We start from the raw sequence: 18,330 nt of genomic DNA, 5'->3' as shown, positions 1-18,330 counted from the left end.
GCAGCCACCCCGGTCCGGTCCCCGCCCGGCGCGCGGCGGGGACCGAAATTCCCACAGGCGTACAGGTATGCCCTTGGTCCTTAAGTACCAGGGAGCAAAGGCGTACCTGTATGCCCTTGGTCCTTAAGGGGTTAAGGGGGTGGTCCGTGACATCCCGAGGGGGCGGAGCCGTGACATCACAATGCTTAAGCCCCTGTATCGCCGGTCATTACGCACAGAGCGAGTGTGCTCTTCGCAGTAATGATAGCGGGGCGCCGCAGCGGAGATCCCAGGGGTCCCCAGCAGTGGGACCACGGCAATCTGACATCTTATCCCCTATCCTTTGGATAGGGGCGGAGTACCCCTTTAACACTTAGAACTTAGGTATTTCCATACTCTAGAGAAATTTGGTTACAAATTTTAGGGTGATTTCTCTCCTTTTACCCCTTGTAAAAATAAAAAAAAACTGGGTCTACAAGAACATGCGAGTGTAAAAAATGAAGATTTTGATTTTTCTCCTTCATTTTGCTGCTATTCCTGTGAAACACCTAAAGAGTGAACACACACTTTTTGAATGTCATTTTGCATATATGAGGGGTGCAGTTTTTATAATGGGGTCATTTTTGGGGGATTTCTAATATAAAGGCCCTTCAAATCCACTTCAAAACTGAACTGGTCCATGAAAAATTCTGATTTTGAAAATTTTTTGAAAAATTGGAAAATAGCTGCTGAACTTTGAAGCCCACTGATGTCTTCCAAAAGTAAAAACATGTCAACTTTATGATGCAAACATAAATTATACATATTGTATATGTGAATCAATATATAATTTATTTGGGTTTCAAAGTTTAAGAAATGTAAAAGTTTAAAACATTTTTCATCAAATTTTGGAATTTTTCACCAAGAAATGATTCAAGTATCGACAAAAATTTACCACTAACATAAAGTAGAATTGTAAGGAGATCTGATCTTATCTAGGTACCCCTGGTACCGAACTTCGGTGGTTAGCTTGATTTAAGTCTTTATCTGGATCCAGGAGAATGAATCTACCAGAAATAACACGTAAAAACAGTTTGTCCGGTCAGATTCACTCTAGTTTATTCAGTAGTCCGTAAGCACATAATATAGGGGGGGGGGTTGCACCCCTCCTTCCGTCACTCAAATATTTGGTATAATCTCTAGCCTATAATATTAGGTATACGGAGGTTTCTGAGAGAATTCATGGGAGAGACAGATGATCGAGAAAGCCATAACACATGTAAGAATAGGAAGTCCTAATATGGTTAATTAACCTTCGCGGCTACATTCCTAGCAAGAGATAACATTAAATGCTGACAGGATAAAGACACTGTGTGATGGATACATACAATACAGTAACCCCTTCAAGAATATGTCACGAAAAAACTAACTCGTAATCAGAATGAAAAGTAAAAGCACCGCAGAGTTATTAATGCTTAACCCCTTGGGGACGGAGCCCATTATAACCCTAAGGACGGGAGCATTTTTTGCAAATCTGACCACTGTCGCTTTAAGCATTAATAACTCTGGGATTCTTTTACTTATAAATTTGATTCTGAGATTGTTTTTTCGTGACATATTCTACTTTATGGTAGTGGTAAATTTTTGTCGATACTTGCATCATTTCTTGGTGAAAAATTCCCAAATTTGATGAAAAATTTGAAAATTTAGCATTTTTCTAACTTTGAAGCTCTCTGCTTGTAAGGAAAATAGACATTCCATATAAATTATATATTGATTCACAAATACAATATGTCTACTTTATATTTGCATCATAAAGTTGACATGTTTTTACTTTTGGAAGACATCAGAGGGCTTCAAAGTTCAGCAGCAATTTTCCAATTTTTTACAAAATTTTCAAAATCAGAATTTTTCAGGGACCAGTTCAGGTTTGAAGTGGATTTGAAGGGCCTTCCTATTAGAAATACCCCACAAATGACCCAATTATAAAAACTGCACCCTCAAAGTATCCATAATGACATTCAGTAAGTTTGTTAACCCTTTAGGTGTTTCACAGGAATAGCAGCAAAGTGAAGGAGAAAATTCAAAATCTTCATTTTTTACACTCGCTTGTTCTTGTAGACCCAGTTTTTGAATTTTTACAAGTGGTTATAGGAGAAAAAGCCTCCAAATGTATGGAAATACCTCATATGTGTATGTCAAGTGTTCAGCGGGTGCAGTAGAGGGCTCAGAAGGGAAGGAGCGACAATGGGATTTTGGAGTGAATTTTGCTGAAATGGTTTTTGGGGGGCATGTCACATTTAGGAAGCCCCTATGGTGCCAGAACAGCAGAAAACCCCACATGGAATACCATTTTGGAAACTACACCCCTCAAGGCACGTAACAAGGGGTCCAGTGAGCCTTAACTAAACGCAAGTGTTTGACAAAAATATTTCCACTAAAGTGCAGTTTCTTCCCCAAATTTACAATTTTTACAAAGGGTTATGGGAGAGAATGCCCCCCAAAATTTGTAACCCCATCTCCTCTGAGTATGGAAATACCCCATTTTAGTACTTATAATGCTCTGCGGGTGAAATACAATGCTCAGAAGAGGAGGAGCGCCATTTAACTTTTGGAAAGATAATTCGTTTGGAATGGGAGTCAGGAGCCATGTGCGTTTACAAAGCCCCCTGTGGTGCCAGAACAGTGGACCCCCCCACATGTGACCCCATTTTGGAAACTACACCCCTCACAGAATTTATTAAGGGGTGCAGTGAGTATTTACACCCCACTGGTGTTTGACAGATCTTTGGAACAGTGGACTGTGCAAATGAAAAATAAAATTTTTCATTTTCACGGACCACTGTTCCAAAAATCTGTCAGACACATGTGGGGCGTAAATGCTCACTGTACCCTTTATTACATTACACGAGGGGTGTAGTTTCCAAAATGGGGTCACATGTGGGGGGTCCAGTGTTCTGGCATTATGGGGGCTTTGTAAACTCATGTGGCCTTCAATTCCGGACACATTTTCTCTTCAAAATCCCAATGGCGCTCCTTCTCTTCTGAGCATTGTAGTGCGCCCGCCGAGCACTTTACATCCACATATGGGGTATGTTCTTACTCAGAGGAAATGGGGTTACAAATTTTGGGGGGCTTTTTTCCTATTTTCCCTTGTGAAAATGAAAAATTTAGGGTAACACCAGCATTTTAGTGAAAACATTTTTTTTTTTTCATTTTCCCATCCAAATTTTATGAAAATTCATCAGACACCTGTGGGGTGTTCAGGCTCACTATACCCCTTGTTACGTTCCGTGGGGGGGTGTAGTTTCCAAAATGGGGTCACATGTGGGTATTTATGTTTTTGCGTTTATGTCAGAACCACTGTAAAATAAGCCACCCCTGTGCAAATCACCAATTTAGGCCTCTAATGTACATGGTGCGCTCTCACTCCTGAGCCTTGTTGTGCATCCGCAGAGCGTTTTACGCCCACATATGGGGTATTTCCGCACTCAGGAGAAATTGTGTTACTAATTTTGGGGGGCTTTGTTTCCTTTTATTGCTTGTGAAAATAAAAAGTATGGGGCAACACCAGCATGTTAGTGTAAACTTTTTTTTTTTTTTTACACTAACAGGCTGGTGTAACCCCCAACTTTTCCTTTTCATAAGGGGTAAAAGGAGAAAAAGCCCCCCAAAATTTGTAGTGCAATTTCTCCCGAGTACGGAAATACCCCATACGTGGCCCTAAACTGTTTCCTTGAAATACGACAGGGCTCTGAAGTGAGAGAGCGCCATGTGCATTTGAGGACTAAATTAGGAATTGCATAGGTGCGGACATAGGGGTATTCTACGCCAGTGATTCCCAAACAGGCTGCCTCCAGCTGTTGCTTAACTCCTAGCATGCCTGGACAGTCAGTGGCTGTCCAGAAATGCTGGGAGTTGTTGTTTTGCAACAGCTGGAGGCTCTGTTTTGGAAACACTGCTGTACAATACGTTTTTCATTTTTATTGGGGGGGACAGTGTAAGGGGGTGTATATGTAGTGTTTATTATGTGTTAGTGTAGTGTAGTGTAGTGTTTTTAGGGTACATTCGCACTGGCGGGTTACGGTGAGTTTCCCGCTAGGAGTTTGAGCTGCGGCGAAAAATTTGCCGCAGACCAAACTTGAAGCAGGAAACTGACTGTAAACCTGTCCGTGTGAATGTACCCTGTACGTTCACATGGGGGGGGGGGACAAACCTCCAGCTGTTTCAAAACCACAACTCCCAGCATGCACTGACAGTGCATGCTGGGAGTTGTACTTTTGCAACAGCTGGAGGCACACTGGTTGGAAAACCTTCAGTTAGGTTCTGTTACCTAACAGTATTTTCCAACCAGTGTGCCTCCAGCTGTTGCAAAACTACAACTCCCGGCATGTACTTACATACCGTGCATGCTGGGAGTTGTACTTTTGCAACAGCTGGAGGCACACTGGTTGGAAAACCTTCAGTTAGGTTCTGTTACCTAACTCAGAATTTTCCAACCAGTGTGCCTCCAGCTGTTGCAAAACTACAACTCCCAGCATGTACTAATCGCCGAAGGGCATGCTGGGAGATGTAGTTATGCAACAGCTGGAGGTTACGGAATTACAACTTCCAGCATGGTGAGACAGCTGTTTGCTGTTTGAGCATGCTGGGATTTGCAGTTTTGCAACATCTGGAGGGCTACAGTCTATAGACCACTGCACAGTGATTTCCAAACTGTGACCCTCCAGATGTTGCAAAACTACAAATCCCAGCATGCCCTGACAGCAAAGAGCTGTTTGAGCATGCTAGGAGATGTAGTTTTGCAAGATCTGGAGGGATACAGTTTAGAGACCACTATATATTGGTCTCAAACTGCAACCCTCCAGCTGTTGCAAAACTACATATTCCAGCATGCCCAAACTGCAAACAGCTGTCTGGGCATGCTGGGAGTTGTAGTTTTGCAACATCTGGAGGGCTACAGTCTCAGACTGTAGCCCTCCTGATGTTGCTAGGCAACTTACCGGCTTTCGTAGCATCCAGGGAGCCGTCTTCTTCTGCCGCACGCCACCCGCGCCAATCTCCGTCGCCGCCCGACGATCCCCTTCGCCCGCAGCCTCCGGAGGGGTAAGTGGACGTCGGCGCCCGGTCCTCTTAGTTTTCCCCGTTCTGGCCCGCCTATTGTGGGTGGGCAGGACGGGGAAAACAAGAGTAAACACCTCGGCCCCCGATCTGCTATTGGTGGTCGCGTCTAGACCACCAATAGCAGGGATAGGAGGGGTGGTCGCAGTACAGTTTTTAAACCGGAGACAAAATCGTGGTCAACCACGGTTTTGACTCCGGTTTAAAAACTGTACTGCAACCGCAAACGTTTTTTTTTAACTTGGACGTCAATGGGAAACGCACATGTATACGGACATGCGCATTTGAATCCTAAAGTCCCCACCCAAGACCCCTCCCATTAAAAATGGACAAAAATTTCAAAAACGTATGGGGTTTTTTTTTCAATAAAAACTGACGGAACTGTATGCACTTTTAAAAACAGTATACTGTTTAAAAATGCATACGGTTTACTTTTTTCCATACTGTTCCATCCGTTTTTTTGCTATACGGTTTTCTTTAGAAAAACGGATTGAAAACAGTATGGCAAAAACGTAGTGTGAACCCAGCCTTAGTCGTGGTTCCTGGTTGCTGATAGCTCCTGAGCATGCTTAATATAACTGGAGCGGGCAATGGACATAAATATACATTCATTGTCCTTAAGGGGTTAATGACACTTGACTGCCTTGGCTTGATCCGTGCATGCTGAGAGCGTGGCATTTGCAAGTGAGCTGTTCTTGTCTATGCACAAAGCTGCAAACAGTGCTATTTTGTCTAGTAATATTTTGGACCCCATGTTGGCAGGGCCATATTTACAGATTGCACTTGCCGCTGCTCTAGGAACTCGGACGTTTACATGAGCGGATTTACTTTCAAACTCTCAGCATTTTCCCTTCTGCGAGTTTGAAAGGGGGCAGGCTCTCCATGGCAAATTTTTGGCAGCAGTTCTGCTTTTGAAAATCAATGTCAGACCCTATTGACCTCAAGGGGTTCTGTGGTAGATTCCGCAACCGCAAATTTGCAGTGGAGAGCCTGCCCACTTTCAAACTTGCAATGGGAAACACGCTGTGAGTTTGAAAGTAAATCGTGTTGTGTGAATAAGCCCTTACGGTAATTCCACATGTGTCTGAATTTTATAATGAAGATCTGTCACAAATATACAGCAAAAACTGCATGCATTACTTGCGGATTTTGTTACTGATTAACCTTGGATCTCACCCTATACACAAAAAGTGGGGAAATCACAAATCCACAACATAATAATAGAGCGGCTGTTCTGACTTTTTTGGATTTAACTAACGTCCGATATATTTCTCTAAGACACAGCATGTTGGGAACAGCTACATCATAAGTATATATCATTTATTTAATGCTGACCCCCCCCAGGTTTCTGGTTGAAAATATAGCCCTATGTGTCAGAAATGTGACAGACCCTATAAAACTCTTCCCATGTCATCGCTTTTCATTTCTTTTCTTTTTTTCTCTTCCTCCCCGCCTTCTAAGATAGCTTCTTATTTTTCCACCAACAGAGTCATATAATAAGGATTTTTTTATTTATAGCACAATGGGGGACATTTATCAAGGGATTTAGTGCTCTTTTTTTGCTTACAAAAGTTGCACAAAAAGTCGCATTAGCACTTAAGCAACTTTTTGTGCGACTTTTGGCTGTAAGCAAAATTTTATTTTTTACTTTTCAGTGGTCAGGGATTTATCAAGTGCGAAAGTCGCACAAAAAGTCGCAAGCCCTCAAAAACTGTGTAAATGTAAGCCCAGAGCTGGCATACAAAACAGCTTTTGAGAGCAAATTTTATATTTCCCGCTGGCAGCCGAGATCACGGCTCCAGCGGGAAATATATTGCCACTGTACAAAGGAGCCCGGGCTGGCATCACTCTGAAGCCGTCTGGGCTCCGTCTGATTCTAACCCCGCTACCCTAACATAATGACATCCCCCTTTTCTCCCACCCGCCTGCGCCGCACATCTCCCATCTGTCTGCTACCTGTTGCAAGACTACAACTCCCAGCATGTCCATACAGTGAGGGCATGCTGGGAGTTGTAGTATTGTAGCGGGCGGACAATGTGCGGTGCGGGCGGGTGGAAGACAAGGGGGGTTGGGGGTATGTACAGCAATGTCCCCATCCCCATCATTATCTTAGGGTAGCGGGGATAGAATCAGAGGAGCCCGGGCGGCTGCAGAGTGATGCCAGCCCGGGCTCCTTTTAACATATCTTGGAGCTGCGGATACTGCGGCACTGCTAGATGTTAAAAGGAGCCCGGGCTAGCCACACTTCAGTCGCCCGGGCTCCAAAAAATGCTGATCACTGTACTCCCCTGAATCTAAAGTAATCCACAAGAAACACAGTTCTGAAATGAGAAGAAAAAAAACGAGTTAGTACATTTAGGGGAAAAAAAGCGGTAAAAAATGTAAAAAAAAAAAAAAACTTATATTTATCACACATTTTTATCAAAGCTACAAATTTGTGTTCTTAAGTCATTTATTGGTTTTTGCTTATGTATGCTAAAAAAAAATGGTATTCAAAAGTGATTTATTGGTTTTTGCTTATGTAAGCCAAATTTATCAACCCACCATGATAGTATAATAAATGTTTCATACATAAGCAAAGCCAAAAGCAAGAAAAAAATGCCTACAGAACTTGCTTACCAAAGCAACGATGATAAATGTCCCCGAATATTCTTTAATATTTTGTCTTGTAAAATGTTAGCTATCACCATAGAAGCCTAACAGATACCATTAAAACTAACAATATAAATTCATACAGTGGCCTTACAGGCTTTCTTTGTTAACCTTCCCTTATGACATCACACATGTGACATCACCAAGTGTTTGGAGCTATGTCTTCCAGCCACTAGTACAGTTCAGGTCCTAACCATCAGAGGGAGCGCACACGAAGAGCAGGAGAAGAGGAAGAGGACAAGATGACACAGGAGAGGTACATAAATCCTAAATATTGGTCAGAATACATCTAGAGTTCTAGATTTGCTAATAATGACAAGACCCATTAAATAAAATGAGGGAAATTTATCAAAAGCTGTCCAGAGGAAAAGTTGCTGAGTTGCCCATAGAAACCAATCAGATCGCTTCTTTAATTTTTGAAAAGGCCTCTAAAAAATGAAAGAATCAATCTGATTGGTTGCTATGGGCAATTGGTCAACATTTCCTCTGCACGGGTTGTGATAAATCCCCCCATAGACTCGGGGTTGGTGGGGGGTGGGGATGTAAGTACTGTAGGGGTATAGTAAGTCTATGGGGAAATTTATCAAAACCTGAGTAGATGAAGGGTGGAGCAGTTTCCCATAGCAACCAATCAGATCGCTTCTTTTAGTTTTCAGAGGCCTTTTCAAAAATTAAAGGAGATATCTATTTGGTTGCTAAGGGCATTTTTCTCTGCACAGATTTTGATAAATCTCCCCCTATATGTATAGTTTTCCATACATAGAAAGGGAAAAGCACCTAAATGTCTAAAACACACCTATATGTTCCATGTATGTGACCTACTAATGGGGGTGACAGGGAGGAGATCTCTGAACTTTCAACATGACATTTTCAGTAGAGATGATTCAGGGATTTATCCAATTGACAGCAGGTGATGGAGAAATGTTTCTGCACCGTGTCTATGACAATCATGGATGGTTCTTGCCTTCCTTAGTTTGTAGCGCTATTGTTACCATTAAAGATGTCAGAACCCTGAAATAAACCCTAACAGACCCAACTAACTAAGGAGTACAAGAGAGTTTGCTCATGGTTATTAAAAAATAATCTGGCATAGCTGTAATATCTGTTACAAACAGAGGCCAGGGGGCTAGAATGAAAAGGAAAAAAAAATAGATTTATATTAGTTGAAATACCTTTTCGTAAGTAGAAACAAGGACCATGAATTTATTTAAAAACATAGCCAAAAATCCCACTATAAATTCATACAGTGGCCTGACCAGCCTTCTTTGTTAACCTTCCCTTATGACATCACACATGTGACGTCATCAAGTGTTTGGAGCTATCTCTACCAGCCACTAGTACAGTTCAGGTCCTAACCATCAGAGGGAGCGCACACGAAGAGCAGGAGAAGAGGAAGAGGACAAGATGACACAGGAGAGGTACATAAATCCTAAATATTGGTCAGAATACATGTAGAGTTCGATGGCTTGCAAATAATGACAAGATCTATTAAATATGTTGGGGGAGATTCATCAAAACCTGTGGAGAGGAAAGATTGACCAGCTGCCTATAGCAACCAATCAGATCACTTCTTTAATTCTTAATAAGGCCTCTGAAAGAAGCAATCTTATTGGTTGCTAGGGGCAACTGGTCAACTTTTCCTCTGCACTGGTTTTGATAAATCTCCCCCTTTATGTATAGTTTTCCATACATAGAAAGGGAAAAGCACCTAAATGTCTAAAACACACCTATATGTTCAGTGTATGTGACCTACTAATGGGGGTGGCAGGGAAGTAATATAAGAGATCTCTGACCTTTAACATGACCTTCTGTTATAACCTAAAACAAGAATTTAGGCAGAAATAATGTACATTTCACTATTATAATGCTGGATTTCATGTATGACTATTAATACAGAATCATAAAAAGAAATGCATACATAGAATTAAATTTAACAAGATTGTCCCACAGAGAAAATTTGGTAAAATCAGATGTGTGTCCCATACATATATGTAAAGGGGAACAAATGTGTTGTTTTTAAGGAACAAACTTATATCTCTGTAGAGTTCTTCACCCCCATGGATCTGATCACCTAGTTTCCTCTCTGAGCTCTAACCCTGCTGTTGCCAGGCGACAGAGCACACACTTTCCCACAATCCCCCTTGCTTATATGCACAGTGGAGACAAACTGCCATTACCTTCAGGAGACTGCAGGTGAACTGGGCATGTATTACCCCGCCATAGTTGGTCGTAACCAAGGGCAACAGTTATCAAAACAATGCAGGTACATGGAGGATTAGTAATCTTATATTGCTCACTAAGAGAGATATAGACTTGCATTGAGGGGGCGGGGCTATGACATCACGAGCTCCCGGCGGAGGCTCCAGCGTTCAGAACAGTTTGTTCCAAGTGCTGAGCAGCGAAGTACCCCTTTAAATGTCTAAATATCTTCAGTGTATGTGACATAGTAACAGGGGTGATAGGAAAGAAATTTTCAACATGACACACAGAGTCACACACACCTCCTGTTATAACATAAGACAAGAATTTATGTTTACATTACGTATATTTAACCATTATAATGCTGGATCTTATGTTTGACCATTAAAGGGAACCAAGCAGCAAATTTTACCATATCTAACGCTTGGCAACATGTTATACAGTGATCCCTCAACTTACAATGGCCTCAACATGCAATAGTTTCAACATACAATGGGGGAGATTTATCAAAACCTGTCCAGAGGAAAAGTTGTCTAGTTGCCCATATCAGATCACTTCTTTCATTTTTAACAAGACCTCTGCAAAATCAAAAAAGCAATCTGATTGGTTGTTATGGGCAACTGGGCAACTTTTCCTTTGATAAATCTTCCCCAACTGTCTTTTCTGGGCAATTGTAACTTGAAATCAGACTTAGCATACAATGCTACAGACAGTCCAGATCTGCAAAACATGTCAATGGCTGGAAGTATTGACCAATCAGAATGGGCATTTTACTTCTAATACACCTGTATTACTGAAGTGCATGCATTGACTGGCTGTCTGGTAGCGCCTCCCTACAGTACAGGGAGGTACTACATGTTCTGTACTACTCGACGACTTATTAACTTCATATCCTCACCATCCCTGGGTGTAAAAATGTCTTCCAGGGATGGTGAGGATATAGATTTTACCATATATAATGTGTTGCCAGGCATTATATAGGGTAGAATCTGCTGCTTGGTTCCCTTTAACTCTGAATCATAAAAAGAAATGCATACACTGAAATTTCTTTATACCATAACTGGAATATGTACGAATATGTTGAGTAGACGTTCTAGCTGTTCTCTACCTTACATTCTTGTATTGCCTCTTACTATTAGACAGTACTGAAATTAAAGGGGGTTTTCATGACTTTTGTGATTGCTGGTCTATTTACAGAATAGCCCCTCAATTACTGTTCAGTGGGCTGCACTATACAGTGAATGGGGACGAGAGCCTTGCACTCTTCAATATATAGTGGTGGTTCTGGATAACTGCAGCTCGGCTCTCTCTGAAGTAGATGTGAGCTGAGCTTCTGTTACGCCTCGGGGCACCCCTTGGAAAAAACAATTTTCGCAGGGAACCCATACCAAAGTTGACGAGTAAAAAGGTAGCAGAAAGGTTAACATGGGTAACAGGAGTGTTGAGGAGTGTACTTGGGTGGCAGAGTGGTTTAGAGGAGTTTACATGGGTGATAGATGGATGTACATGGGTGACAGTGGGCGTAGTGGGTGACAGAGGGGTGTGCATGGGTGACAGAGAGGTGTTGGGCGTGTAGAGGAGTGTACATGGGTGATAGAGGAGCGTAGAGGAGTGTACATGGTAACAGAGGAGTGTAGAGGATTGTACATGGGTGTCAGAGGGGTGTAGAGGAGTGTACATGGGTGACAGAGGATCGTAGAGTAGTGTACATGGGTGACAGGGGGACGTAGGGGGTGAAAGAGGGGTGTACGGGGTGATAGAAGGGTGTACATAGGTGACAGAGGGGTGTTGGGGGTGTTGAGATGTGTACATGGGTGGCAGAGTGGTTTAGAGGAGTGTATATGAGTGATAGATGGGTGCAAATGGGTGAAAGGGGGCGTAGGGGGTGACAGAGTGGTGTACATTGGTGACAGAGAGGTGTTGGGGGTGTAGAGGAGTGTACGTGGGTGACAGAGAAGCGCAGAGTAGTATACATGGATAACAGAAGGGTGTAGGGGTGTACATTGGTGATAGAGGGGTGTAGAGGAGTGTGCATGGGTGACAGGGGAGCGTAGAGGAGTGTAAATGGATAACAGATGGGTGTAGAGGGGTGTACATGGGTGACAGAGCGGTGTAGAGGAGTGTACATGGGTGACAGAGGGGTGTAGAGGAGTGTACATGGGTGACAGAGGGGTGTAGAGGAGTGTACATGGGTGACAGAGGGGTGTAGAGAAGTGTACATGGGTAACAGAGGAGTGTAGAGGAGTGTACGGAGGCCTACATTACTATTACTTGATTAACTGTTGTATACTATATAAAACATTTAGATAAAATATTTTACAAAAATATACATTATATTTTAAGTTCCTTTTTCCACTCCTTTTTCCATAATTCCTGAGATAAGTAGTTCTGGCCCTAGAGTGTTATATATATTAGCGTCTGTAGCATGTATCAGGAACATGTTATCATACCTGTGTCTTTTTTACAGATGACTGATGCCCGGTGAAAAGGTGAACGTGACATATACCCCCGTCAGCTACAAGAAATGAACCTCGAAACAGGTAATTAATATTTATATTAATTACTGATAACAATCAGGCTAGATGTAAAATCTAGACCTGCAGACATGTCATAGTCTTTCTCGTATACATGAAGATATATGTGTTTTTAATAAGTATATCGTCTATGGACAGCTTTATATATAACACAACCATATCTCAGGTACAGAGATTAGGAACATTCCAAAGTTGGCGAGTAAAAAGGTAGCAGAAAGGTGAACATGGGTAGCAGGAGTGTCGAGGAGTGTAAATGGGTGGCAGAGTGGTTTAGAGGAGTGTACATGGGTGATAGATGGGTGTACATGGGTGACTGGGGGCGTAGAGGGTGACAGAGGGGTGTACATGGGTGACAGAGGTGTTGGGTGTGTAAAGGAGTGTACATGGGTGATAGGGGAGCATAGAGGAGTGTACATGGTAACAGAGGAGTGTAGAGGAGTGTACATGGGTGTGAGAGGGGTGTAGAGGAGTGTACATGGGTGACAGAGCAGCGTAGAGGAGTGTAAATGGGTAACAGAGGAGTATGCATGGGTGACAGGGGGACGTAGGGGGTGAAAGAGGGGTGTAAGGGGTGATAGAGGGGTGTACATAGGTGACAGAGGGGTGTTGGGGGTGTAGAGGAGTGTACAAGGGTGACAGAGGATCGTAGAGTAGTGTACATGGGTGACAGGGGGACGTAGGGGGTGAAAGAGGGGTGTACGGGGTGATAGAAGGGTGTACATAGGTGACAGAGGGGTGTTGGGGATGTAGAGATGTGTACATGGGTGGCAGAGTGGTTTAGAGGAGTGTATATGAGTGATAGATGGGTGTAAATGGGTGAAAGGCGGCGTAGGGGGTGACAGAGTGGTGTACATTGGTGACAGAGAGGTGTTGGGGGTGTAGATTAGTGTACGTGGGTGACAGAGTAGCGCAGAGTAGTATACATGGATAACAGAAGGGTAAAGGGGTGTACAATGGTGATAGAGGGGTGTAGAGGAGTGTACATGGGTGACGGAGGAGCTTAGAGGAGTGTCAATGGGAACGCCGAAAATGTGTATCAAATAGTGCACACAAAACATGAAATCATTATAAATCCATATGCTTTATTAGATACAAAAGGTTAAAAATATACATAGAAAAGTGCAGAATACATAAAAAGGGCACTGAATCACCATGGAAGGGTAGGTATGAGTCATAAAGCAGGAAAGTATATAAACAACAGGCAATGCGGGTAGTAAATGCAAGGAAACCTTAGTATGGGACTGTGACAAATATAAGTCAATAAAGAAAAGGACAGAGCCCCATACCTAATCAAGAATGCCAGACCATACCTACCTACCCCAACGATCGTTTCGCTTCTAAAGTGCTTCCTCAGGGGGTGTGACTATCCTAAGAAACAGCCTACCTTATATCTGGCAGACAACCACTCACATACATCCATCCAGATTGGCACGCTGCCCAGCCAATGACAATACCTAAGATTAACAATAAGATGACGCCCACAGAATGGTAATGGCGCCAGAATGAAAATGGACTGGCCAGGGAGGCCAACTAACCAGTTTCCGGAACGCTAACTGCGTATTTCCGGACAGTAGGTGTCACATGATCAGTTCCGATCATGTGATGGAACAGCATAATTGGCGCATGCGCGCCACCGGGAAGGAGACATTGAGGTGTGGGTCGCGTGTGGGCCAGACACGTGACCCAGACCGGAATAAGCAGAGCGCAGGCGCAGCAATGGACACGGCGCATAGGAAAAGACCGGAACAAGTCACAAAATAATGCGGTCAAAAGGAATGAGCGGCGCGCGTCATAGAACGCCCACTCTGATCACGTGATACATTGGTCATATGATCGGAGGGACAAAGGCGCAGGCGCAATGGTGCAAGTGACATGCAAGGTAAAGTGAGAAGAGAATGAATAGGTGAGAAGTGCTGGAGAGTGTGAAATAGGTGAATAAAGAGAAAAAGTGAACAAACAGTGTAAAAATGCACACAAATATATATATAAAAAATGTGTTAAAAATAAAAAACATTATGAATGTGTAATGTAACACAATAATGAAATGTATATGTGAAAGATGAAATGAAATGTAATTAATGGGTGAGGTGCAACGGATGGGTGTGTAAATGATCTATAGTGTATAAATGAACAATAAAGGTGTGGCCCATACCTAATGTGAAAATGGTGTAACGTGAATGAGTGAGTGAGTGTGTTATATAATTGAAACATAGAATAACATGAAATATGAAAAAGTAAAAAAATACAAAAATATTAAAATAAAAAGGTCTGGCAAATCTTGTGGGTAAAAACATAAAATATTAAATATTAAGATGGCATGGGCCTAATACCAATAATTAATAACATACATAGCGTTAATAATAACATTTTAATGATGGACGGATGGTGACTTGTTAACACTGGATGGTCGGATGGATGGAGACTTAAAGATACAGGAACAAAGGCTGTGGAAGAAAATTTTTTAAAAAAAGAAAAGGGGAGAAAAGAAGAAAAAGAGAAAAAAGATTAAAATCAAATCTAAAACAAATAAAAACAAAGTGTGAGAGCCGTAACTAGGACAGTCACATTTTAAGGGACCAAGTCAGCTAACTATATAATAAGTGTCCAAAATACATGTAGTGCCGGAGGAGTGTCAATGGGTAACAGATGGGTGTAGAGGGGTGTACATGGTTGACAGAGCGGTGTAGAGGAGTGAACATGTGTAACAGAGGGGTGTAGAGGAGTGTACATGGGTGACAGAGGGGTGTAGAGGAGTGTACATGGGTGACAGAGGGGTGTAGAGGAGTGTACATGGGTAACAGAGGAGTGTAGAGGAGTGTACAGAGGCCTACATCACCATTACTTGATTAACTGTTGTATATTATATAAAACATTTAGATAAAATATTTTACAAAAATATACATTATATTTTAAGTTCCTTTTTCCACTCCTTTTTCCATAATTCCTGAGTTAAGTAGTTCTGGCCCTAGAGTGTTATATATATTAGCGTCTGTAGCATGTATAAGGAACATGTTATCATACCTTTGTCTTTTTTTACAGATGACTGATGACCAGTGAAAAGGTGAAAGTGACATATACCCCCGTCAGCTGCAAGAAAGGAACCACAAAACAGGTAATTAATATTTATATTAATTACTGATAACAATCAGGCTAGATGTAAAATTTAGACCTGCAGACATGTCATAGTCTTTCCCGTATACATGAAGATATATGTGTTTTTAATAAGTATATCGTCTATGGACATCTTTATATATAACACAACCAATCTCAGGTACAGAGATTAGGAACATTCCAAAGTCGACGAGCAAAAAGGTAGCAGAAAGGTGAACATGGGTAACAGGAGTGTCGAGGAGTGTACATGGGTGGCAGAGTGGTTTAGAGGAGTGTACATGGGTGATAGATTTGTGTACATGGGTAACAGGGGGCGTAGGGGGTGACAGAGGGGTGTACATGGGTGACAGAGGTGTTGGGTGTGTAGAGGAGTGTACATGGGTGACAGGGGAGCATAGAGGAGTGTACATGGTAACAGAGGAGTGTAGAGGAGTTTACATGGGTGTCAGAGGGGTGAAGAGGAGTGTACATGGGTGACAGAGGAGCGAAGAGGAGTGTACATGGGTAACAGAGGAGTATACATGGGTGACAGGGGGACGTAGGGGGTGAAAGAGGGGTGTACGGGGTGATAGAGTGGTGTACATAGGTGACAGAGGGGTGTTGGTGGTGTAGAGGTGTGTACATGGGTGGCAGAGTTGTTTAGAGGAGTGTATACGAGTGATAGATGGGTGTAAATGGGTGAAAGGGGGCGTAGGGGGTGACAGAGTGGTGTACATTGGTGACAGAGAGGTGATGGGGGTGTAGAGGAGTGTACGTGGGTGACAGAGGAGCGCAAAGTAGTATACATGGATAACAGAAGGGTGTAGGGGTGTAGATTGGTGATAGAGGGGTGTAGAGGAGTGTACATGGGTGACGGAGGAGCGTAGAGGAGTGTAAATGGGTAACAGATGGGTGTAGAGGGGTGTACATGGGTGACAGAGCGGTGTAGAGGAGTGTACAAGGGTGAGAGAGGGGTGTACATGGGTAACAGAGGAGTGTACTGAGGCCTACATTACCATTACTTGATTAACTGTTGTATATTATATAAAACATTTAGTTAAAATATTTTACAAAAATATACATTATATTTTAAGTTCCTTTTTCCACTCCTTTTTCCATAATTCCTGAGATAAGTAGTTTTGGCCCTAGATTGTTAAATCTAGACCTGCAGACATGTCATAGTCTTTCCCGTATACATGAAGATATATGTGTTTTTAATAAGTATATCGTCTATGGACAGCTTTATATATAACACAACCATATATCAGGTAAAGAGATTAGGAACATTCCAAAGTTGACGAGTAAAAAGGTAGCAGAAAGGTGAACATGGGTAACAGGAGTGTCGAGGAGTGTACATGGGTTGCAGAGTGGTTCAGAGGAGTGTACATGGGTGATAGATGGATGTACATGGGTGACAGGGGGCGAAAGGGGTGACAGAGGGGTGTACATGGGTGACAGAGGTGTTGGATGTGTAGAGGAGTGTACATGGGTAATAGGGGAGCATAGAGGAGTGTACATGGTAACAGAGGAGTGTAGAGGAGTGTACATGGGTGTCAGAGGGGTGTAGAGGAGTGTACATGGGTGACAGAGGAGCGTAGAGGAGTGTACATGGGTAACAGAGGAGTGTACATGGGTGACAGGGGGATGTAGGGGTTGAAAGAGGGGTGTACGGGGTGATAGAAGGGTGCACATAGGTGACAGAGGGGTGTTGGGGGTGTAGAGGTGTGTACATGGGTGGCAGAGTGGTTCAGAGGAGTGTATATGAGTGATAGATGAGTGTAAATGGGTGAAAGGGGGCATAGGGGGTGACAGAGTGGTGTAAATTGGTGACAGAGAGGTGTTGGGGGTGTAGAGGAGTGTACGTGGGTGACAGAGGAGCGCAGAGTAGTATACATGGATAACAGAAGGGTGTAGGGGTGTACAATGGTGATAGAGGGGTGTAGAGGAGTGTACATGGGTGACGGAGGAGCTTAGAGGAGTGTCAATGGGTAACAGATGGGTGTAGAGGGGTGTACATGGTTGACAGAGCGGTGTAGAGGAGTGAACATGTGTAACAGAGGGGTGTAGAGGAGTGTACATGGGTGACAGAGGGGTGTAGAGAGTGTACATGGGTGACAGAGGGGTGTACATGGGTAACAGAGGAGTGTAGAGGAGTGTACAGAGGCCTACATCACCATAACTTGATTAACTGTTGTATATTATATAAAACATTTAGATAAAATATTTTACAAAAATATACATTATATTTTAAGTTCCTTTTTCCACTCCTTTTTCCATAGTTAAGTAGTTCTGGCCCTAGAGTGTTATATATATTAGCGTCTGTAGCATATATCAGGAACATGTTATCATACTTGTGCCTTTTTTTTACAGATGACTGATGACCAGTGAAAAGGTGAACGTGACATATACCCCCGTCAGCTGCAAGAAAGGAACCACAAAACAGGTAATTAATATTTATATTAATTACTGATAACAATCAGGCTAGATGTAAAATCTAGACCTGCAGACATGTCATAGTCTTTCCCGTATACATGAAGATATATGTGTTTTTTTAATAAGTATATCGTCTATGGACAGCTTTATATATAACACAACCATATCTCAGGTACAGAGATTAGGAACATTCCAAAGTTGACAAGTAAAAAGGTAGCAGAAAGGTGAACATGGGTAACAGGAGTGTCGAGGAGTGTACATGGGTGATAGATGGGTGTACATGGGTGACAGTGGGCGTAAGGAGTAACAGAGGGGGGAACATGGGTGACAGAGAGGTGTTGGG

General features: G+C 42.6%; 1 protein-coding gene across 1 annotated transcript; it reads right to left on the bottom strand.

The window, feature by feature from the left end:
• Positions 1–12,476: 12,476 nt before the first annotated feature.
• LOC130344247 (DNA-directed RNA polymerase II subunit RPB1-like) lies at positions 12,477–17,957 on the bottom strand. Its single transcript, XM_056554418.1, has 3 exons — positions 17,906–17,957; positions 15,486–15,551; positions 12,477–14,908 (listed from the first exon to the last, which is right to left on the bottom strand). Exon 3 carries the CDS (start codon positions 13,520–13,522, stop codon positions 12,605–12,607), a length of 918 nt encoding a protein of 305 aa, XP_056410393.1. The 5' UTR covers positions 13,523–14,908; positions 15,486–15,551; positions 17,906–17,957; the 3' UTR covers positions 12,477–12,604.
• Positions 17,958–18,330: the final 373 nt, after the last annotated feature.

This window comes from Hyla sarda, unplaced genomic scaffold (assembly GCF_029499605.1).
Source record: "Hyla sarda isolate aHylSar1 unplaced genomic scaffold, aHylSar1.hap1 scaffold_710, whole genome shotgun sequence".
Lineage (NCBI taxonomy): Eukaryota > Metazoa > Chordata > Amphibia > Anura > Hylidae > Hyla > Hyla sarda.
This window is presented reverse-complemented; position numbering and strand designations above follow the sequence as displayed.

Excerpts from the sequence above, each read along its gene's own strand:
- LOC130344247 (XM_056554418.1), bottom strand. The coding sequence starts at position 13,522 with ATGTTTTGTGTGCACTATTTGATACACATTTTCGGCGTTCCCATTGAC.